Here is a 17,250-nt window from a genome sequence, read left to right as displayed (position 1 = left end):
TAAAAACATTTTATTAGCACATGCTCTATTGTTTCTGTTTGCTCACAATAATTACACGGTCATGTTTCAGGTTTTCATATTTTATACAATGAATAATTTACTCCAGAATGCCCTCTTCGAGTAATTGAATCCTCCTTCCTGTTAAAAACTTTTCTGTCATTGCCTGTTTGTTGCTGCATGCTATACAGATGTCTGCCCTTAATTTCACAGCTCCACACGTGTACAACTATCTCTGTGTTTCACAGCTTGCTTTGCTCACTTATGAACAATTTCATTAGCCTCCACTCCCATATGAGCAGGAACCCACAGAAACATTATTAAGCTTGCATTAATTATTCTTAAAAAGTTGCAAGAATCTCACATTTAATGTCTTCCTCTTGCAAGGCTTGATAGTGCTGCATAAGAGTCAGTACATATTACATCTGCTCTTGTTTTACATCTTCAACCCACTGAAGTGCTAACATCATGGCAATTAATTCTGCTGCATACACAGATATGTGTTCATTTATTATTCAGTAATACTATTTTGTAACTTTGGAATATATTCTGCAGCAGCTGCATTCATCCATAAATTGGATCTTTAGATCTATCAGTGTTTATTATATGTAGCCACGATAAATAGATCTGGTCTAAACACTGCTGCACAATAATATTCCATTGTTAGTCATCGGAAATATCCACAGGGAAATATTAGATCACAGTGGGTCTAACGTTTGCACATTTACTCCTAACAGCATTTCCTCATAAAGAGTTGAAAGCTATTTCTCATTTGAGGTGTTAGTCTGTGGAATAAGGTTTGGACGCTCGTCCACAGCTCCTGACAGATTTGAAGTTCAGTAGCTCTGACTCTCTCTCTAGTAAGTCCAGTCTCCTGGATGTAAGTGCTTCCCTGAAAGCCAGCTTCATGCAGGATCTGACAAGTATCTGTGTGACACCAAATCATCAATCAAGCCAGCAGTGCAGAGTAACAATGTATTACAAAGAAACCTCCAGATTCAAACAGCTTACTATGACCCCGCTGGGCCAGATCACCTACCTTCAGGTGTTTGAGCAGAAAACTGTAACACATGTGATCACGGCTGTAATGTACGGAGCTCAGACCTTCATGGTGTTTGATCGGACATTTTCCCAAGACAAAGGGAGAACTGAATGTCATGGTCAAGAAGACCCCTGAACTTTCAACTGAAGGAAAAGCAGCTGTGAAAAGAAAATGTCTGAGAATATTAGCCACTACTTACATGGAGGCCCTGAATTTGTAGCTCATTTATTGAATAAAAAAGCAAATCGGTTGGAGAGAGAAATCAGCACAAGTCCGGTTTCCATCACTGAAATAATGAAGGCTCTGGAGGAGGCAATAAGGACATTAAAATACCTGTCCAGAAGTGTAATAATAAATGTCTTCAATAATAATAATAATAATAATATAGTATGGATCATAAAAATTATCTCATGATCTCTCTTTTGAGGGCAATTCTCTATTGGAGGGGTGCAAAAATTATATTTCTATATTTGTGTCAATAACAAGCTGATAATTTGTGCTGGTACCTATTGGCTGTTTACTCCATAGACATAATACTCCAGTGCAGCATGCAATAGCAAATAGCACGTGACACAACGTCATCACGTTTTTAGCGGAAGTCCTTAAAGTGAAACAGAAAATGATCGTATCAGAGACGCTATTGCGGAGGATGAAATCTAACTGTCTTCACATGTTACGGTAAGTTTGTTAAAACGTTTCAAAGCTATAATATCGGTTACTGTGTGAGGACCTTTTGCGTCTAAACAAACAGATGTTATGTCGAACTCGAGCGTTGTTCGCTTCTCTCTAAAGAGCTGCTATCAGGGTGGAAACTATAAAAGGCGGAAGAGAAGCGCAGGGCGTCCAGGGTAAACTCGCAAACCAGCCGCGAAAAGTTCACTGTTAAAAATGACCAAGAGGTGTCCATAATGTACTTTAATGGAAAATATGTGAGTGGCGCGTGAAGATTTTGAGCGCTTAGGTTGGATCTGACAAAAAAAAAAAAAAATGACCGTAACCAGGGACGGACTGGCCGTCTGAGCACCGGGAGTTTTCTCGGTGGGCCGCTGTTCAATCTGTGGAATTGCACTAACCTATTGCAGCGAAAATAAACACATTTTTGTGTTCTGTAGATCTGTCTTATGAAATTAATATTTATTTATATGCAAAAGGTTTCTTCTGACTAGAATTAGAAAATCTGAGCATATCACACCAGTCCTTAAGAACACATAGGGCTCCGGGGCTATAGCAAACCCAAGAGCCCCCCTTCATAGTAGCGTATCTTGGTGTCACAACGTTTTCTACCACAGGAGTAATAGTTTTTTTTTTTTTTTTTTTTAAATCAAATCTCCAACACACAGAGATACAATGCCACTAAATATTCCAGGCTACAAAAGAATAAATACATTAACACTAAATATGAAGTCAAAGCAAACAGGTTTCCAGAAGCAGCAACAACTTTTGAGCATATACAGCTCCCTTAAGGAGTTTATTTTAAATAGTTTTATTATTAGAAGGTCTTCTTTCTGGCCCTAGAAGAGGAGAATCATCAGGGCTGGACTGGTGCTAAAATTCAGCCCATCTGGCCCACCATCCCCCATAAATGTCTTGCTGGGGTTAGGGCAATCGGAATAAATAAATTATTTATTAATAAATAATGGACGAATACGAATGGTATTTTTGAATACTTAAAATGTATTTAACAATATTAATATTCCATTATATTGCAGCCTCTTAATTACTTAATCCATATTAGTACTATTAAATTCTCCTTTGTAGTTGCCCTAATGAAAAGCTAATTCTTGAATCCAGAGTTAACTGCATAGTATTAGTAAACTCAAAAATTCAAATGGGCAAGCGCTGCTTATTATCACTTCAATAGAGCGGCGAAAGTGTCGAGCTACAGTCACGAGGGAGACACCGGTCCGGTGACGGTGTGGTCCAGCTGTTATTTTGCGCTGCGCGGTTTAATCAGGTAACATAGTGCCATTTTATCACTTGACTTTTAGTGTTTGTTTCCCCTTTATAAGCTAATTTTGTTTTAGCATTCCTTCAGAAAGAACTCCATGTCATCCCTGAAAATGAGATTAATATGATTAATATCTCAACTTTGAAAAATTAAAGTTTGAATAATAATTATAATAATAGGCTAAAATAAAATTATGAGCACTCAAGAGTCAGTCGATTTAGTTTTAGTTTAGAACTTTATTAATCCCCTTTGGGCAATTAATTCAAACTTCCGTGGTGCTTCACATATCCAACACTTATCACACAATACTCAAATAACAACACAAAACAGCAAGTACATAAAAAAAATAAATAAATAAATAATAATAATAAAAAAAATACATTCAATTAATTTAAATCAGCTAAGTTTGTTACATAAACGTATTGCTTCAGGCACAAAAGTAAATTTGTACCGATTTGTGGAACATCTAATTGACCTTAGACGTCTCCCAAGAGGCATCCACTTAAAATAAACATTCAAAGTGTGTGTGCGGAACACACATTAACAATAATTTGCAAACGATTTTTGTTCTTTATAGACAGTAAGGAAAACCAACAAATAAAGGAAAAGGACAGGACACTTTCAACAAATGAATTGTAGAAAGTCCTGAGAATGACTCTCTGTACATTGAAAGAATTCAGCTTCCTCAACACATACAATCTCTGATAGGACTTTTTAATAATTGCATCTGTGTTTTGATCAAACTTCAGCCTATTATCAAAAATCGTTCCTAAGTACTTGTATTCTTCCACTACATGGACCTGTGTATCATTAATGACCACCCTTTGAAGTGCAAGTGTTTTCCTACTAAAATTAACAATCATCTCTTTTGTTTTTGACACATTCAAATCCAATTTCATCCTATTACACCATAGAATAAAATCATCCAAAACCAGTCCATATTCCTGATCTGGACACGACAGCAAAGACCGAAGCACAGTATCGTCTGCATACTTTACCAAATAACTGTTATTGTACAAGCTCTGACAATCATTTGTATATAAAATAAAAAAAACAGGAGAAAGTACACAGCCTTGTGGTGAACCTATAGAGATCTTTAACGTGTCTGATAAGACACCATTAACTCTAACATTTTGTTTCCTATCTGTTAAAAAATTCCTAATCCATAAAACTAAACCATGGTTAAAATTAAACTGACTAATAAGCTTTTGCCCTAGAATAGTAGGTTGCAGAGAATTAAATGCAGACGAAAAGTTTCCAGATGTCGACCAAGAGCATTCAACAAAAACAGTTTTGCATCCTCTACGCCTCTTCCAGCGTGATATGCAAACTGCAACGGATCTAAAAGTGGTCCAACAAATGTCATCGCATACTTTTTTTATCTCTTTTTCGAAAACCTTCATGACCAAAGAAGTCAAGGCAACAGGACGGTAATCATTCAACAATTCTGGCTTTGCTTTTTTTGGTATAGGTACAATAATTGAGCTTTTCCACAAATCAGGTACCAACCCTAAATCCAGGGAGGATTGAAAAAGTAAGTGGAAGACTCCACTAAGCTGTTCCGCATAGTGACTCAGTGTTCTACCACATATACCATCTGGGCCTGGGGCCTTATTAAGCCGTGTAGCCTTCAACTGCTTCAATATATCAAATGGATTCAATTTAAAATTATTAAAATAGCTAGTATTATCTTTAACAAGAGTCATCTTACTAATATTATCTATAAAAAGCGCCATCTCATCATCTGTAGCTGATGTATTAAAACGAGAAAAAAATTCATTATACTTGTTAGATAAAAGAAAATTAGTATCATAATTCTCCATAGGCCTTTGTTGATGATTTGATACCCAAGTGCTAACTTCAGCCATACTCTTAATTCCTTTCCAGGCAGCTTTAAGATTACCTTGCATAAACACACCCTCAATCTTATTTTTATAATTACTTTTAGCAATTTTTATTGCCCTTTTAACTTCCCTGTTTATCTGTTTTTTCTCCTCATTAGTTCCTGAGAGAAATACTCTCTTCTTCATATTCAATATACTTTTTAACTCCTTCGTAACCCAAGGTTTATTATTGGGATGCAAGGCGATCTTTTTTGTAGGTATAACAGAATCAACACAGAAAGTGATATAATTAGAAACTGTGAGCACCTGTTCATGTGTTCAAAAACATATTCCAATCGGTGCGAAACAACCCTTTAAAACTTCAATATTAGAAGGTGTCCATTCCCGAACATATCGTTCTTCTTTCTTCACTTGCTTAACAATAGGAACATACACAGAAGACAACATGATTATATTATGATCAGATGAACCAAGAGGTGGTAGTGACAAGGACCTACAGGCTCCCGGGATTGGGCCATAACATCTATCCAAAACTTTATCAGAACGAGTAGCACATGTAACATATTGATAATATCCCTTTAAATATTTGTCCATGATACAGTGATTAAAATCACCCCTTAAAATAAATGTCGGTGCATCTGGGGAAATATTATCCAGTTTATCCAGGACATTTTTGACAGTTTCAAATGCTATATCAGTCTTGGCACATGGATTAATATATACTACTACAAAAAACAGCTGAGGGAATTCACGAGGAAGGTAGAATGGGCGTACCGAAACCGCAATAAGTTCAATATCTGAATTACAAATCTTATATCGTACTATTGCTGTATTACACCAGCTTTCCTTAATATAAACACACACACCTCCTCCGCGTTCTTTCCCCGTTGCATCTTTATCTCGGTCCAGCCTGATAGGTGTTCCAAAACCCTCAATCCGTAAGGTGCTATCAGCAACTGAATCATCCAACCAAGTTTCAGTGAATGCCATTATTTGCATGTTTCTGTATTCGTGCATGAAACTCACATTGGCTTGTAATTCATCCAGTTTGTGTCGAAGCGAGCATACATTGCCTAAAAGTATTCCAGGCAACGGAGTGAATCTTTGAGCCCTCTTTAGTCTGCGTCGAACTCCACCTCGACTCCCGCGTTTCCTCCTTACTTTCCTCTTTAGGCCTCGAGAATTCGCAGAAGGCCGAATTAATTCTCCAGGAATATTCCAAGCGGGATCAACAGGAACGGTGTTCGAACGCAAACCCAACAAGAACTCCCTGGTCATCACTGGCACGCTCTCCGCCAGGACTCCGCCATGTGCCCAAACTGAGATCACATTTCCCCAATTGATCAACAGCAGCAATAACACAATCTTCCACAGACTTATCATCTTCGTTTTAGATAAACTTCAAACACTACTAACACTAAAATTATAATAATAAAATAAAATAAATCAAAAACCACTTAACAAACTCATTAACATTCAGCAATGAAGCACACACGCAGCTCTGCCAGTCGCCACAGGAGCAGTGCCCGGAAGCAGTACCCAGATTTGTATGTACCATATGTACCATAAACTCACAAACAGGCCTGGATTAAGAATACATAGGGCCCTGGCTATAGCAAACCCAAGGGCCCCCTTCATAGTAGCCTGTTTTACTGTCACACGTTGTTGTTGTTGTTTTTATTCCTACAGCTTTAGCGGTAAAACCGTATGGGGTGGTGCTGTGTGGACTGAAATGCTTGCATTTTCCGTTGGGTACAGTTTACCTCAAGACTTCAGTTTACATGGAGCCATTAAATTTGGTTTCATCCAGCACCATCACAGAGTCTTTGTTCACATATTATGGTGTACATTTCGTGTGTCGAACTGACTCCCAACAACTAGTTGTTAATGACATATTTAAACATGTTTTGTTGTTGTCAGTTTTCTGTATACACAGTGCGAGAAAGCACAGGGAACGAGGTACGTCTTGACTTGTTTGTGTTGCCAGATCTTGCTAGAAAAAGAAGAAAATGCATTATCTTGGAAATATATTGTGAAATATCGTGACCCCTACCTGTGAACTGTAATATTACTTTGATAAAAAAATGGGGCATATGTCGAATGACAGCTGACCAAACCAGAAAACAGGTCTCATTGCATCCACTTGTCGGAGAAACTAACAGTTTAGTTTAGTTTATTTATTTATAAATCACATTTAAAACAACAGGAGTTGCAACCAAAGTGCTGTACAACAAATATAAAACAAGGTAAAAGCATACCCAAGACAAGACAAACAAAGGGACTAATAAAATTGTACACCCTCAAACAGAATTAAAACATACAGAATAAAAATGGGTTTTCAAAGCAGATTTAAACAAAGAAAGAGAAGGAAAAGATCTTATGTGGAGGGGAAGACTGTTCCAAAGCCTAGGTGCTGCCACAGCAAAAGCCTTTCGTTTTAAAATGTGAACGAGGAATTGAAAGAAGAAATTGCGCGGACACTCTCCCGGGGAGTTATAGTTTTGTATATACATAACTCCTGAATAAAAATTAAAATGTGTTTGGACTGATTTAAAAAAAAAAAAAGTTTTGAACAAATTTGATTGGTTTGTCGATAGGGATGGGTACCGAAACCCGGTATTAAATCGGTCTCAGGGCTAAATTATGAAAGACCGGAGTATCGATAAGCTCTGACGTTATCGGTTCTGCTGTCGGTACTGGAGAAATCAAGAAAACACACATACATTTATTGTTACTATATATACACATTATTTTGCAAATTATATTTCACCAGAGTTGCCAGCTGTTTTTATGTGCAATAATATTCAAACATCTGTCTATGATACATTTTTGATTTCGCAATTCAGAAACGAGAACGCGCTTACGCGGAGGAGTTTCAGCACGTGCAACATGAAATGTTTAATTATGATAGAAGAGAGAACTAACTATTCAAACATCTGCTTATGCTTTAGGCCTGTGGCTGTTATATTAAGCTTAGTTTATTTTTTTTTTATTTCGATTTTGGCTTCTAAGTATTATAGCCGCTTCTTCTAGCACAACTTCCTTCCCTTTACAGCGGTGCGCATTCGTTCCTCCCTAACCAAAACTTAACGTCAGAATCAGCTCAATCGGTGATTATTGTAAAATGCTGTCTTTACTGCTGCTACATTGCGGGACATGTTTGATAATAAAACGTTGAAAGCACAATCAGCGCGAGACGCTGTTCCCCAGGATGAAATGTGTGTGCGCCGCGCTCCAAAACAGACAAGCAGATTACACTTTGAGCTTCAGGCGCATCCAAACGATCAAATGCACACAAAATGTCAAAATGGCCAGCTACGAGTATTCACTTAAACACAGTTTATGTCTTAAGTGGACGAGATCAGTTGGGAGAAAATCCGATGTGTGTCAATATTTTGTCTTAAAGTGACAGACTGGTGCTTGGGCCATCAATGTTAAATAACAAAATGCAAAGAGAAAATCACCCACAGCTCTTAATCTGAATAACGTTATAGCTTTAATAAGCATTAATCTATCAATACATACAGTGAAAATTATACAGTGTTATTTTACATTTTAATTTTTTTGTTTTACGTTTGATTACTTTTAGATTTCTTTTGTAGCTATTACTTACCTGAACATTAATGTTAGTAGACCTTCATGGAAAAATGAAAGCACTGTTTATTTCATTTCATTTAATTTGTATATTTGTTTTATTGTATTTGTTGGTTTGTTTTACTTTGTTTCTTTGTTCATGTTCTTACTGTATCTTATGTATATAAAACACTAAAAATGCCTGCACACTGGTGCATTTACAAATTGATGTTTTATATTAATTTAATTAAATATTTATTTTACATTTCAGAATATAAAGCAATGTTAATCCAGCTCCTAATCTGTCTCATTCATTTATATATATATACATATATATATATATATATATAACAAAAAGAATATAAGAATATTGTTAAAGTACCGGATCGATAAGCAGTATCAGTAAGAGTAGTAATACCGTTAATACCTTAACGATACCCATCCCTATTTGTCGATAGTGAGTGCAAATGCAGGTGATAAGCGGTTTTATTAAGCGAGTCATTGAGTCGTTCATTCAAACGATTCGTTCAAACGGCCGATTCATCAAGAATGAGACAGATGTTTGTGCATTATTCCAATTAAGTCTTTTTCGCATAAGTCAAAAACCACCTCAAGCAAGCGTAAAAACTTTTTGCGAATTAAGGGATTTTTATTCAAAATTTGGCGTTTCCATCACTCATTTCTCATGCAATACTTCAAAATGCGCATTAAAACAGGGTGATGGAAACCCAGCTCTGTTGCTGTTTTTTTTACATTTTGTTTTATTTTTCATTTTAATATTTCAGAATGTTAGTAAGAAGAAAAAAATAGATATCAATGCATGTGTGATGGACATGGGTTATGATCATCTTTGGTATCTCCTTTGAGCTCATACCAAAAGTGTGAGAAGCCAGAACGTTGCTATGCTTATAATACGTCAATCATCACAATTTTGAGAGCGAGTTCTGTTCCGTACACACAAATTGATAATATAGAGGATTCACTCTCATATTTAAATGTGGTTGTTACTCCTGAAACTCCTACAATGTGTACGTGGCCTGTCTCTGCCCTCACTTTTGCCCTGACGCTGCTGCTGTCCTGAAAATGCTGATACTGCATATCCCACTATGTGTCTCATTTCAAAGACTGTGCATATTTGTTGGTCTCAAACATCAACAAAGATGTCTCATTTCAGAAAAGCAAGCATTATAATACTGATTGTTATTCCTTGTGAGACGCATCCTTCAACATTAGATTTTGAAAGAAATGATGTGATGAGGATTTCCGCTCTTAGTAATTCTGTTGGATCATTATTAGCATTGTCCCTATATTACTGTGCCAACAGTGTGTTACTGCATCTGTGTTTTGTGCTTTTTGCATAACAACAGCCCTTAACTGCTCTGAAATTACTGTAAACCACGACTACGGGGCATCCAGGCACTTTAGTTACTGTGCCTCCTCACTTCTGGGCAACATCTTCTACTGAAATTCAGTTGTCTAAAAATTCAGTGTATTTTCTCTGTTTCCACGTACAGGCCTGAAATCAAGTCTCTCATCTAGGAAAAAAAAGAGAAGCAGAATAGCCTGTAAAGTGAGTGTGCATGAGGAGAGAGAGAGGAGGAGAAACCTGCTCATAAAATGAGTCTGTATGAGGAGAGAGAGGAGGAGGCTCCTGTTGACACTCAGAAAGCAGTGTCTCCAGGATTCAGCTGTGTGTCTATGAAGAGTAACCACTCCATGCATCAGCCCCCTTATCTCAGTGATTTTGACGCTCAGAGAGCAGCGTCTCCAGGATTCAGCTGCGTGTCTATGAAGAGTAACCACTCCATGCATCAGCCCCCTTATCTCAGTGATTTTGACACTCAGAGAGCAACGTCTCCAGGATTCAGCTGCGTGTCTATGAAGAGTAACCACCCATGCATCAGCCCCTTATCTCAGTGATTTTGACGCTCAGAGCAGCGTCTCCAGGATTCAGCTGCGTGTCTATGAAGAGTAACCACTCCATGCATCAGCCCCCTTATCTCAGTGATTTTGACGCTCAGAGAGCAGCGTCTCCAGGATTCAGCTGCGTGTCTATGAAGAGTAACCACTCCATGCATCAGCCCCCTTATCTCAGTGATTTTGACACTCAGAGAGCAGCGTCTCCAGGATTCAGCTGCGTGTCTATGAAGAGTAACCACCCATGCATCAGCCCCTTATCTCAGTGATTTTGACGCCCGAGAGCAACGTCTCCAGGATTCAGCTGCGTGTCTATGAAGAGTAACCACTCCATGCATCAGCCCCCTTATCTCAGTGATTTTGACGCTCAGAGAGCAGCGTCTCCAGGATTCAGCTGCGTGTCTATGAAGAGTAACCACTCCATGCATCAGCCCCCTTATCTCAGTGATTTTGACGCTCAGAGAGCAGCGTCTCCAGGATTCAGCTGCGTGTCTATGAAGAGTAACCACTCCATGCATCAGCCCCCTTATCTCAGTGATGGACCTGCTGTGACTTTTGACCTTGTGTGAGTATCATGAATTTAGATGTATTTTTTTATTTACATGATGGTTCTCTCACTGCGGTTATTTTTATTGAATTTTTTAATAATAATAAAGATTCCTCAGTAGAGTAATTTAACTATTTAAACGTACACACCTGCAATGCATGATCACTGAAATGAAAACTATGCTAAGAATCTTACTTCAGTTAAAGGAGAAAGAACAATCAGGCAAGTGATAATGGGCCTGTACCATGAAGCCGGATTAGCTGGCTAGCCAGGTAAGTTTCAGTTTAGTTTGCACCAATCCTGGGTTTTAGGTACCATGAAAGTGGCTTGGCTTTTAGCTGCATTCATTGCCATAGTAACTTACACTCCACAGCTAACCTGCTCCGGGGGAAGGTTATGTTCTGAGTTAGAGATCTTAAACTGAAATTGGACCAATCAGATGTGAGCAAAGTGACACATGTCTGACACAAAAAAGTCACTCCCCCAGTTTATCTTGCTCCAAATTAAGGTCACTAGTACACTAGTACAAAACCAGTCAAATTATACTGATTTATATAATTATATGATTTATATATTATTATTAATCCATTACACAAACAATTTTAGTTTAACAGTTATTATAAATCATTTATTTTAAATGAATGTTAATAAATACAGATCCTGTGTAATATAAATAAGTTGTAGAATCAATAGATGCTTTAAAAATGACTACATGTGACCTTACATGTTCAAGTCTTTATCGCTGAATATTTCCAAATATATAAACTAATTTAACAAGTTTCACTTGTGACTGCACTGATAAAGCAAGATACTTTTATTTGTCCTCTTTCATGAACAAGTACTTTTTTCATTGTAAATGCATTTAAATTAATCATATTCTTCAATCTCTTAACCTTTAGCCAAACCTTTAACCTTTAGCCAAGGCTCGTGATTGGCTGTTTTGCCAGTGATGTCACACATTCATGCGCACATGCTCCACAAACTCCACAAAGCCTGAGTTGACAAAGAAAGTTGATGTTCAGCATCATGGTACCAACAAAGTCGGATTGGAGTGGTTTGGTTTTGTCAACTCGAAACTAATCCTGTAACTCTGAATTTGTTCATCTACCATCATGGTACAGGCCCCAGGTAAGGGGGAAAACAAACAAATAAGACAACAACAACAACAACATGAACCACTCCTTATTGTACTGTGAAGTAAAAAATTTGCATGTAATAATAATAACCATAATTTGCAAAAAATACAATACTAATATGTATGGCTGTGCATCACTTTGCCCTCAAATGTTAAACCATAAAGCCTTTATTTTGTCAGAAAACACAAGGGAACTGCATCCAGAATTGCAGAAGAAAATGTTATTTTCAGTTTTAATAACAGAAGTCAGTTTCAACACCCAGCAAAGAGTTTATACTGTAGGTCACTTTGCTTACACATCACATACAGCAGCAATCAGCAATTTATATCACTACTTCAGGATTCATGATCCTGATTGGTTTCAGGCATTAACTTGAAAGGTAGCCAAGCATGGACATCTTTGTAGCGTATCTCCATTGATTATCATAGCTTCCAGCTAGGTTCCAAATCTGCACTTCTGTATGTCCAGATTTTCCCATTTGTTACAACTTTCCCATCCTATTGTTACATTTTGCTTCTCTAGGCCGGCAGAGCTGATAATATAGATCAAACCCTACTGTGTAAAATATTGTAAAAATAGGGTCTATACACAAAATACAGTGCAGGGAGGGACAACTAGGGTAAATGTACCTATTAAGCTCACTTCCATTTTTGAGCTCAGATTATAAAAAGAAAAAATAATTTATTATCCTACTTGATGTCTTGACCAATTGAAGTGTTTGTTACTACATACCTCCTGTAATTTCAAGTCAATCAAATCATTGCACACTGAGATATGAGTATCCATATGTTCACACTGTCTGGCAGCCATTTTGAAAGCTGTCTAAAAACTTTCACCAAAAGAGGAGCCTCTTAAATGTATATATATATATTTTTTTAAGATGTTTAAGCCTTTATTTTGTGTAAGTTTCACTACTTACTGTAAAATTAAGAGATTAATGTTCAGACTTTTGCATATTATAACCTTTAACTTGGATGTGGGAAATATTTAGTTAGATCCAAAAGCTATAGCTTTAGCAACACAGTGCAGATGCTACAGAACACAGTTAGCTGACTAGCTATATAAGATTGTGTGCTTCGCTAATATATTACGTCACAGGCATTACTGGCTTGTATTTTTAAATCCATAATATTATAAATTGCTGGTCTGTGGTTTTACAGTGCTGTAATTTTTAAAGATTTCATATTATTGTAAGGTGAGCTTAAAGGGTGCACTACTGTGAAAATCACACAGCTTCAGTGTGACATCAATAAGAAAAAGTATAATTTTATAGATATTATTAATAATAGTTAAAATATGTATGAACCTAATACATGACCTAGACCTAGACTATTTATTTAGCCAAATCCTCTCATTTTAATAAATATTATATTACATTTATTGAAAATTGTTGCTGCTCCACAGTTAAGCTCAGTGTGCTCCCTTTAAGCTCTTTCACACTGAACAGACTTTAAATATAAACTGATGGTTGTCACTTTAATTTAAGTTAATAGATTTTCTATGGATTCTGTCAACTCAAATCTACAGACTGGCTCTGACCTTTGGTAACTAGCATCAACTTCTCCAGACTGTGAATCGGTGGAAAATCACGGGCAAAAATTGTGTTGTGTAGTGTATTCCAGCCTTAAGAGCCCTTACCAAAAAGTAGTATACTTCAAGCTTATTTTATTAAAGGGAGCATAACACACACAGTTTCACCCAATCTCATGTTAATCTTGAGTACCTATAGAGTAGTACTGCATCCTTCATATCTCCAAAAAGTCTTTTATAAAAGAAAGATACTGCTTTACGATTCTCTCCGAAAACAGCCGAGCTCCTGGAGGCACGCCGTGGATGGAGCTAAAGAGTGACGAGCACTTGCGCCGAGCGCCAACAAAACAGACACATTCATGCCGTTTCACTTACCATCTGCAGTTCTGAATCATGACCAGAATCTTTTATAGCTGGGACCGCTCCATCTTTCAGTATCAAACGATGTGTAAATCCAGCATCGAACTGGGCCTTGTTTATAAAACGTTCGTCAATAAACACACTTGAGAAACTCCGTTGCTGCCCCGGAAAAACAAACTGCATCCACTGTTTACTGGGTTCTTCGGGAAGCTGAACAAGGTTATCTATCCCTCACAACCAAAAACACACTTCTTTAGAGACATTCTTCCCGAGGGAGTCACGTGCAGTGCAGCCGAATGAAGCGTGTTGATGGGTGCGCTCTTGCTCTCGCTCTGGTCAATGCGTGCACGGGCGCGTTCTTCCGGGAGGAATGCCCATATAAGGAGTTCCACCCTCGTTTACGTCAGCAAGAGCCACGATCAGGAAAAAAAAACTATCCGAAACTTGTACGAAACCGGAAGTGAAATTTCTGGCACAGAAATAATCTGTTATACGTCCAAATTGTTTTTTTTAAACTTTGTCCATGCTTAGCAGGAGAATCCAACTCTTTAACAGTATAAACAACTCTGAATGCATGAAACAGCATTGTACCCTCTCTTTAAGTATACTTAAGTAAAGTTCAAGTTTATTTGTTATTATACTTTATGTAGTAAGTTTACAAATATCAGTGTGCTAGTAGTATACTTGTAAGTTTACAATTTACAGTTGTAAACTTTGAGTTCACAACTAGTTTACATCAATGTTTTTAGCTTGTACTGCAACTATACTAAAAGTGAACTTGAAGGTATACTGATAGTTTACTAATTAAATACTTGTAATAACATTTTTAGTACACTTTGAAGTATAGTCTCAGTAAACTACTAGTTTAGTAGTTTTATACCGCAAGTATACTCGTAAGTTTTCTCTAAGTGAACTTTACATCATAGTTTAAGTATACTACCATGTTCCTATTTAGGTATTAATTTGTATATATTTTGTTATATGAATATCTGAACATACAAAACATCAAAAGAAAAAACAGGGTATCTGCTTGTAAACAAAAACATTTTATTCTAGCTTCATGCATTTTTTTTTTTTTTTTTTTTTAAACACTTGAATGTGGGTAAGTTTCATCAATAAAAAAATAAATAACATTTTGAACAAAAAGCTGAAAAAAGACTGAATTGGATTCAGAATAATCAAAACGTAGATGGAGTCAATCAACACCCCAAAGCTTGACAATCATTATTACCTCTTCATTGGTCGACATTTTATTCCATAGCGTTACACAGTTTTGATGCTGTTTTATGTCAAATGATAGTGTTAGATTACATGTGGAAGCATCTGTTGTCGTGGCCTAATGGTTAGAGAGTCGGACTCATTATCCAAAGGTTGCGAGTTTGAGTCTCAGGCCAGCAGGAATTGTAGGTGGGGGGAGTGAATGTACAGCGCTCTCTCCACCCTCAGTACCACAACTGCCTCAGTACAACACTTTGAGCAAGGCACCGGACCACTTGTGTGCACTTTGGATGGGTTAAATGCAGAGCACGAATTCTGAGTATGGGTCACCATACTTGGCTGTATGTCACGTCACTTTCACTTTACAGGAGATGTGTACAAGCGCCCCCCTACCGTATAACAATGAAAATGCAGATTCTCGGAGCACAAGTATAGCTCAAATATATTTAGACTTTTTCGAAAGTATAAGTCAAGTATACTTAAATGTTATTTTAAGTATATTTCTAAGAAGTACATAAAGCCCATTTCTGAGAAGTACATAAAAAGTAGACTTTCCTATTTTTTAGTTTAAAAGACATATACTAATAGTACACTTGGATAAACTTTTTCGTAAGGGAGACTATAGATAAGTTGACGTTCATTTAATAAGAGACTTCATATTGAGGCTAGTTTCTGTGTTCATCCCCATGAATTAAATGTTTTATTGGTTTGGTTTGTTTTGTTATTTGGTTTTTGAATGTGTTACTTAGCTGAGCATGGACTAGTATAGATGTTGCAATGTGCATTAATGACACTTCACTATGAATATATAACTGATCGACTTGAATGCCTTGTTGCTTGGTTTTAGTGTTCTATTTTTTTGTGATCGACTTTGTACCTTCAAAAAAAATTTCTTTCAATTATTCTTTAAAAAGGTTTTTTAAAATAAACAAGAATTTGTAATAAAACACTATGTGAGCTTAATGGGAACAGGGGTTGTATAACTTTATTGAAATGCTTTTGTCATTAAAAAAAATTAAATATTTTTGTGTGAGAGATTAATGTTTTATTTTAACATAGCTTTTTGTACTGAAACCAATATCTTGTGCACTAAAAATGTCTCAATGTAGATTTTGGTGAGCTTAATAGGTACGTTTACCCTATGTTTTCAGCAGAGCATGTGGGTGTTCGCTCCCACCGCTCAAAGTCGCACCTGACCGCTCCGCTCAATTCCGCTCCCCGCTCACCTACAATTTCATCCCGCTCCGGTGAAATCGCTCCACGCTCGCTCAAATTTAAAATTCCTCTGCATGTCTAACACCTGCCGTTTTTAACCGAAGCCTTACGCCTGGGACACACTGCTTACATGGTGGACGTGGAGCAAGTTTTTTTGCTTGACTGCTGCGGAAAAAATCTGCTTCACTTCTATTCTGTTGCGGGGCCGCGGTTGCGGTGTGGTCGGACCGCACCTGATACGCGTGTATTCAGCAGGCTGTGTGGCTGCTCTAATCTGTTAACATAGGCGCGGAAAGGAAAATCAACACGCAGCAAACCCGCTCCGCAACGTGTCCGCCACGCAGCCTATACGGACTGGTTACGGTTTGAAAAAAATCTTGCGGACCGGTGGTGGGTGGGGGGGGGCTTCGGGTGTTGTAGATGGGGTCTTTAAAACAGGTCTATTCATTTATACTGTTATCAGCACATGTTGAAGTAGATTTGTCTCTTGTCGTCTCTGAGGGAATATGTGCTATTAATGCAGCGTTAGAAAACTGTCCGTTTTTTTACTTTCACTTTCTTTCACCGGCATAACTATTGCGCAAAGTTTGCACGTTGCTTGTGATATCTATTGGCTCGCCTTCATGGTTTAAAACAGAATTATTTCCACTATTGAGACGTAACTGCAAACCCCCATGCATATATATCTTAAACGCAGGGATACATGAAAGAGGAATCAAATCGGTATGCCGCGCTGTCTGAAACGCGTCTCTATGCTTGTGCGTGCTTCGGGTGTGTGCGAGTACAGCGTGTAAGTAACAAATTTAGTTCTGTTTCGTTGTTTCTTCTTGTGGTTTTAAATAGCTTGAACGTGTAAATTGGCAAATTAATCTGCGAATCACATGCCGAATGGTACATCAACGGACCTAGTCCGTATATCACGG

The 17,250-nt window shown here is 37.4% G+C and overlaps 1 protein-coding gene across 2 annotated transcripts in view; it reads left to right on the top strand.

Moving 5' to 3' along the window:
• The first annotated feature begins 1,631 nt into the window (after nt 1-1,631).
• Nucleotides 1,632-17,250, top strand: part of LOC131533770 (NACHT, LRR and PYD domains-containing protein 12-like) — a 63,484-nt gene continuing 47,865 nt past the window's right edge. The window contains exons 1-3 of one of the 2 annotated variants that reach the window (XM_058766258.1): nt 1,632-1,717; nt 9,919-10,184; nt 10,607-10,886. In XM_058766258.1, the coding sequence (XP_058622241.1) occupies nt 10,022-10,184; nt 10,607-10,886 (443 nt within the window). In that variant the 5' untranslated portion in view covers nt 1,632-1,717; nt 9,919-10,021. Of the gene's footprint in view, nt 1,718-9,918; nt 10,185-10,605; nt 10,887-17,250 lie in introns of those variants that run through there. The other variant, XM_058766248.1, reaches the window with a different exon arrangement.

Source organism: Onychostoma macrolepis, chromosome 03, assembly GCF_012432095.1.
Source record: "Onychostoma macrolepis isolate SWU-2019 chromosome 03, ASM1243209v1, whole genome shotgun sequence".
In the NCBI taxonomy this organism is placed as follows: Eukaryota; Metazoa; Chordata; class Actinopteri; order Cypriniformes; family Cyprinidae; genus Onychostoma; species Onychostoma macrolepis.
Note: the sequence above shows the minus strand (reverse complement) of the source record. Positions and strands in the feature narration are given on the sequence as shown.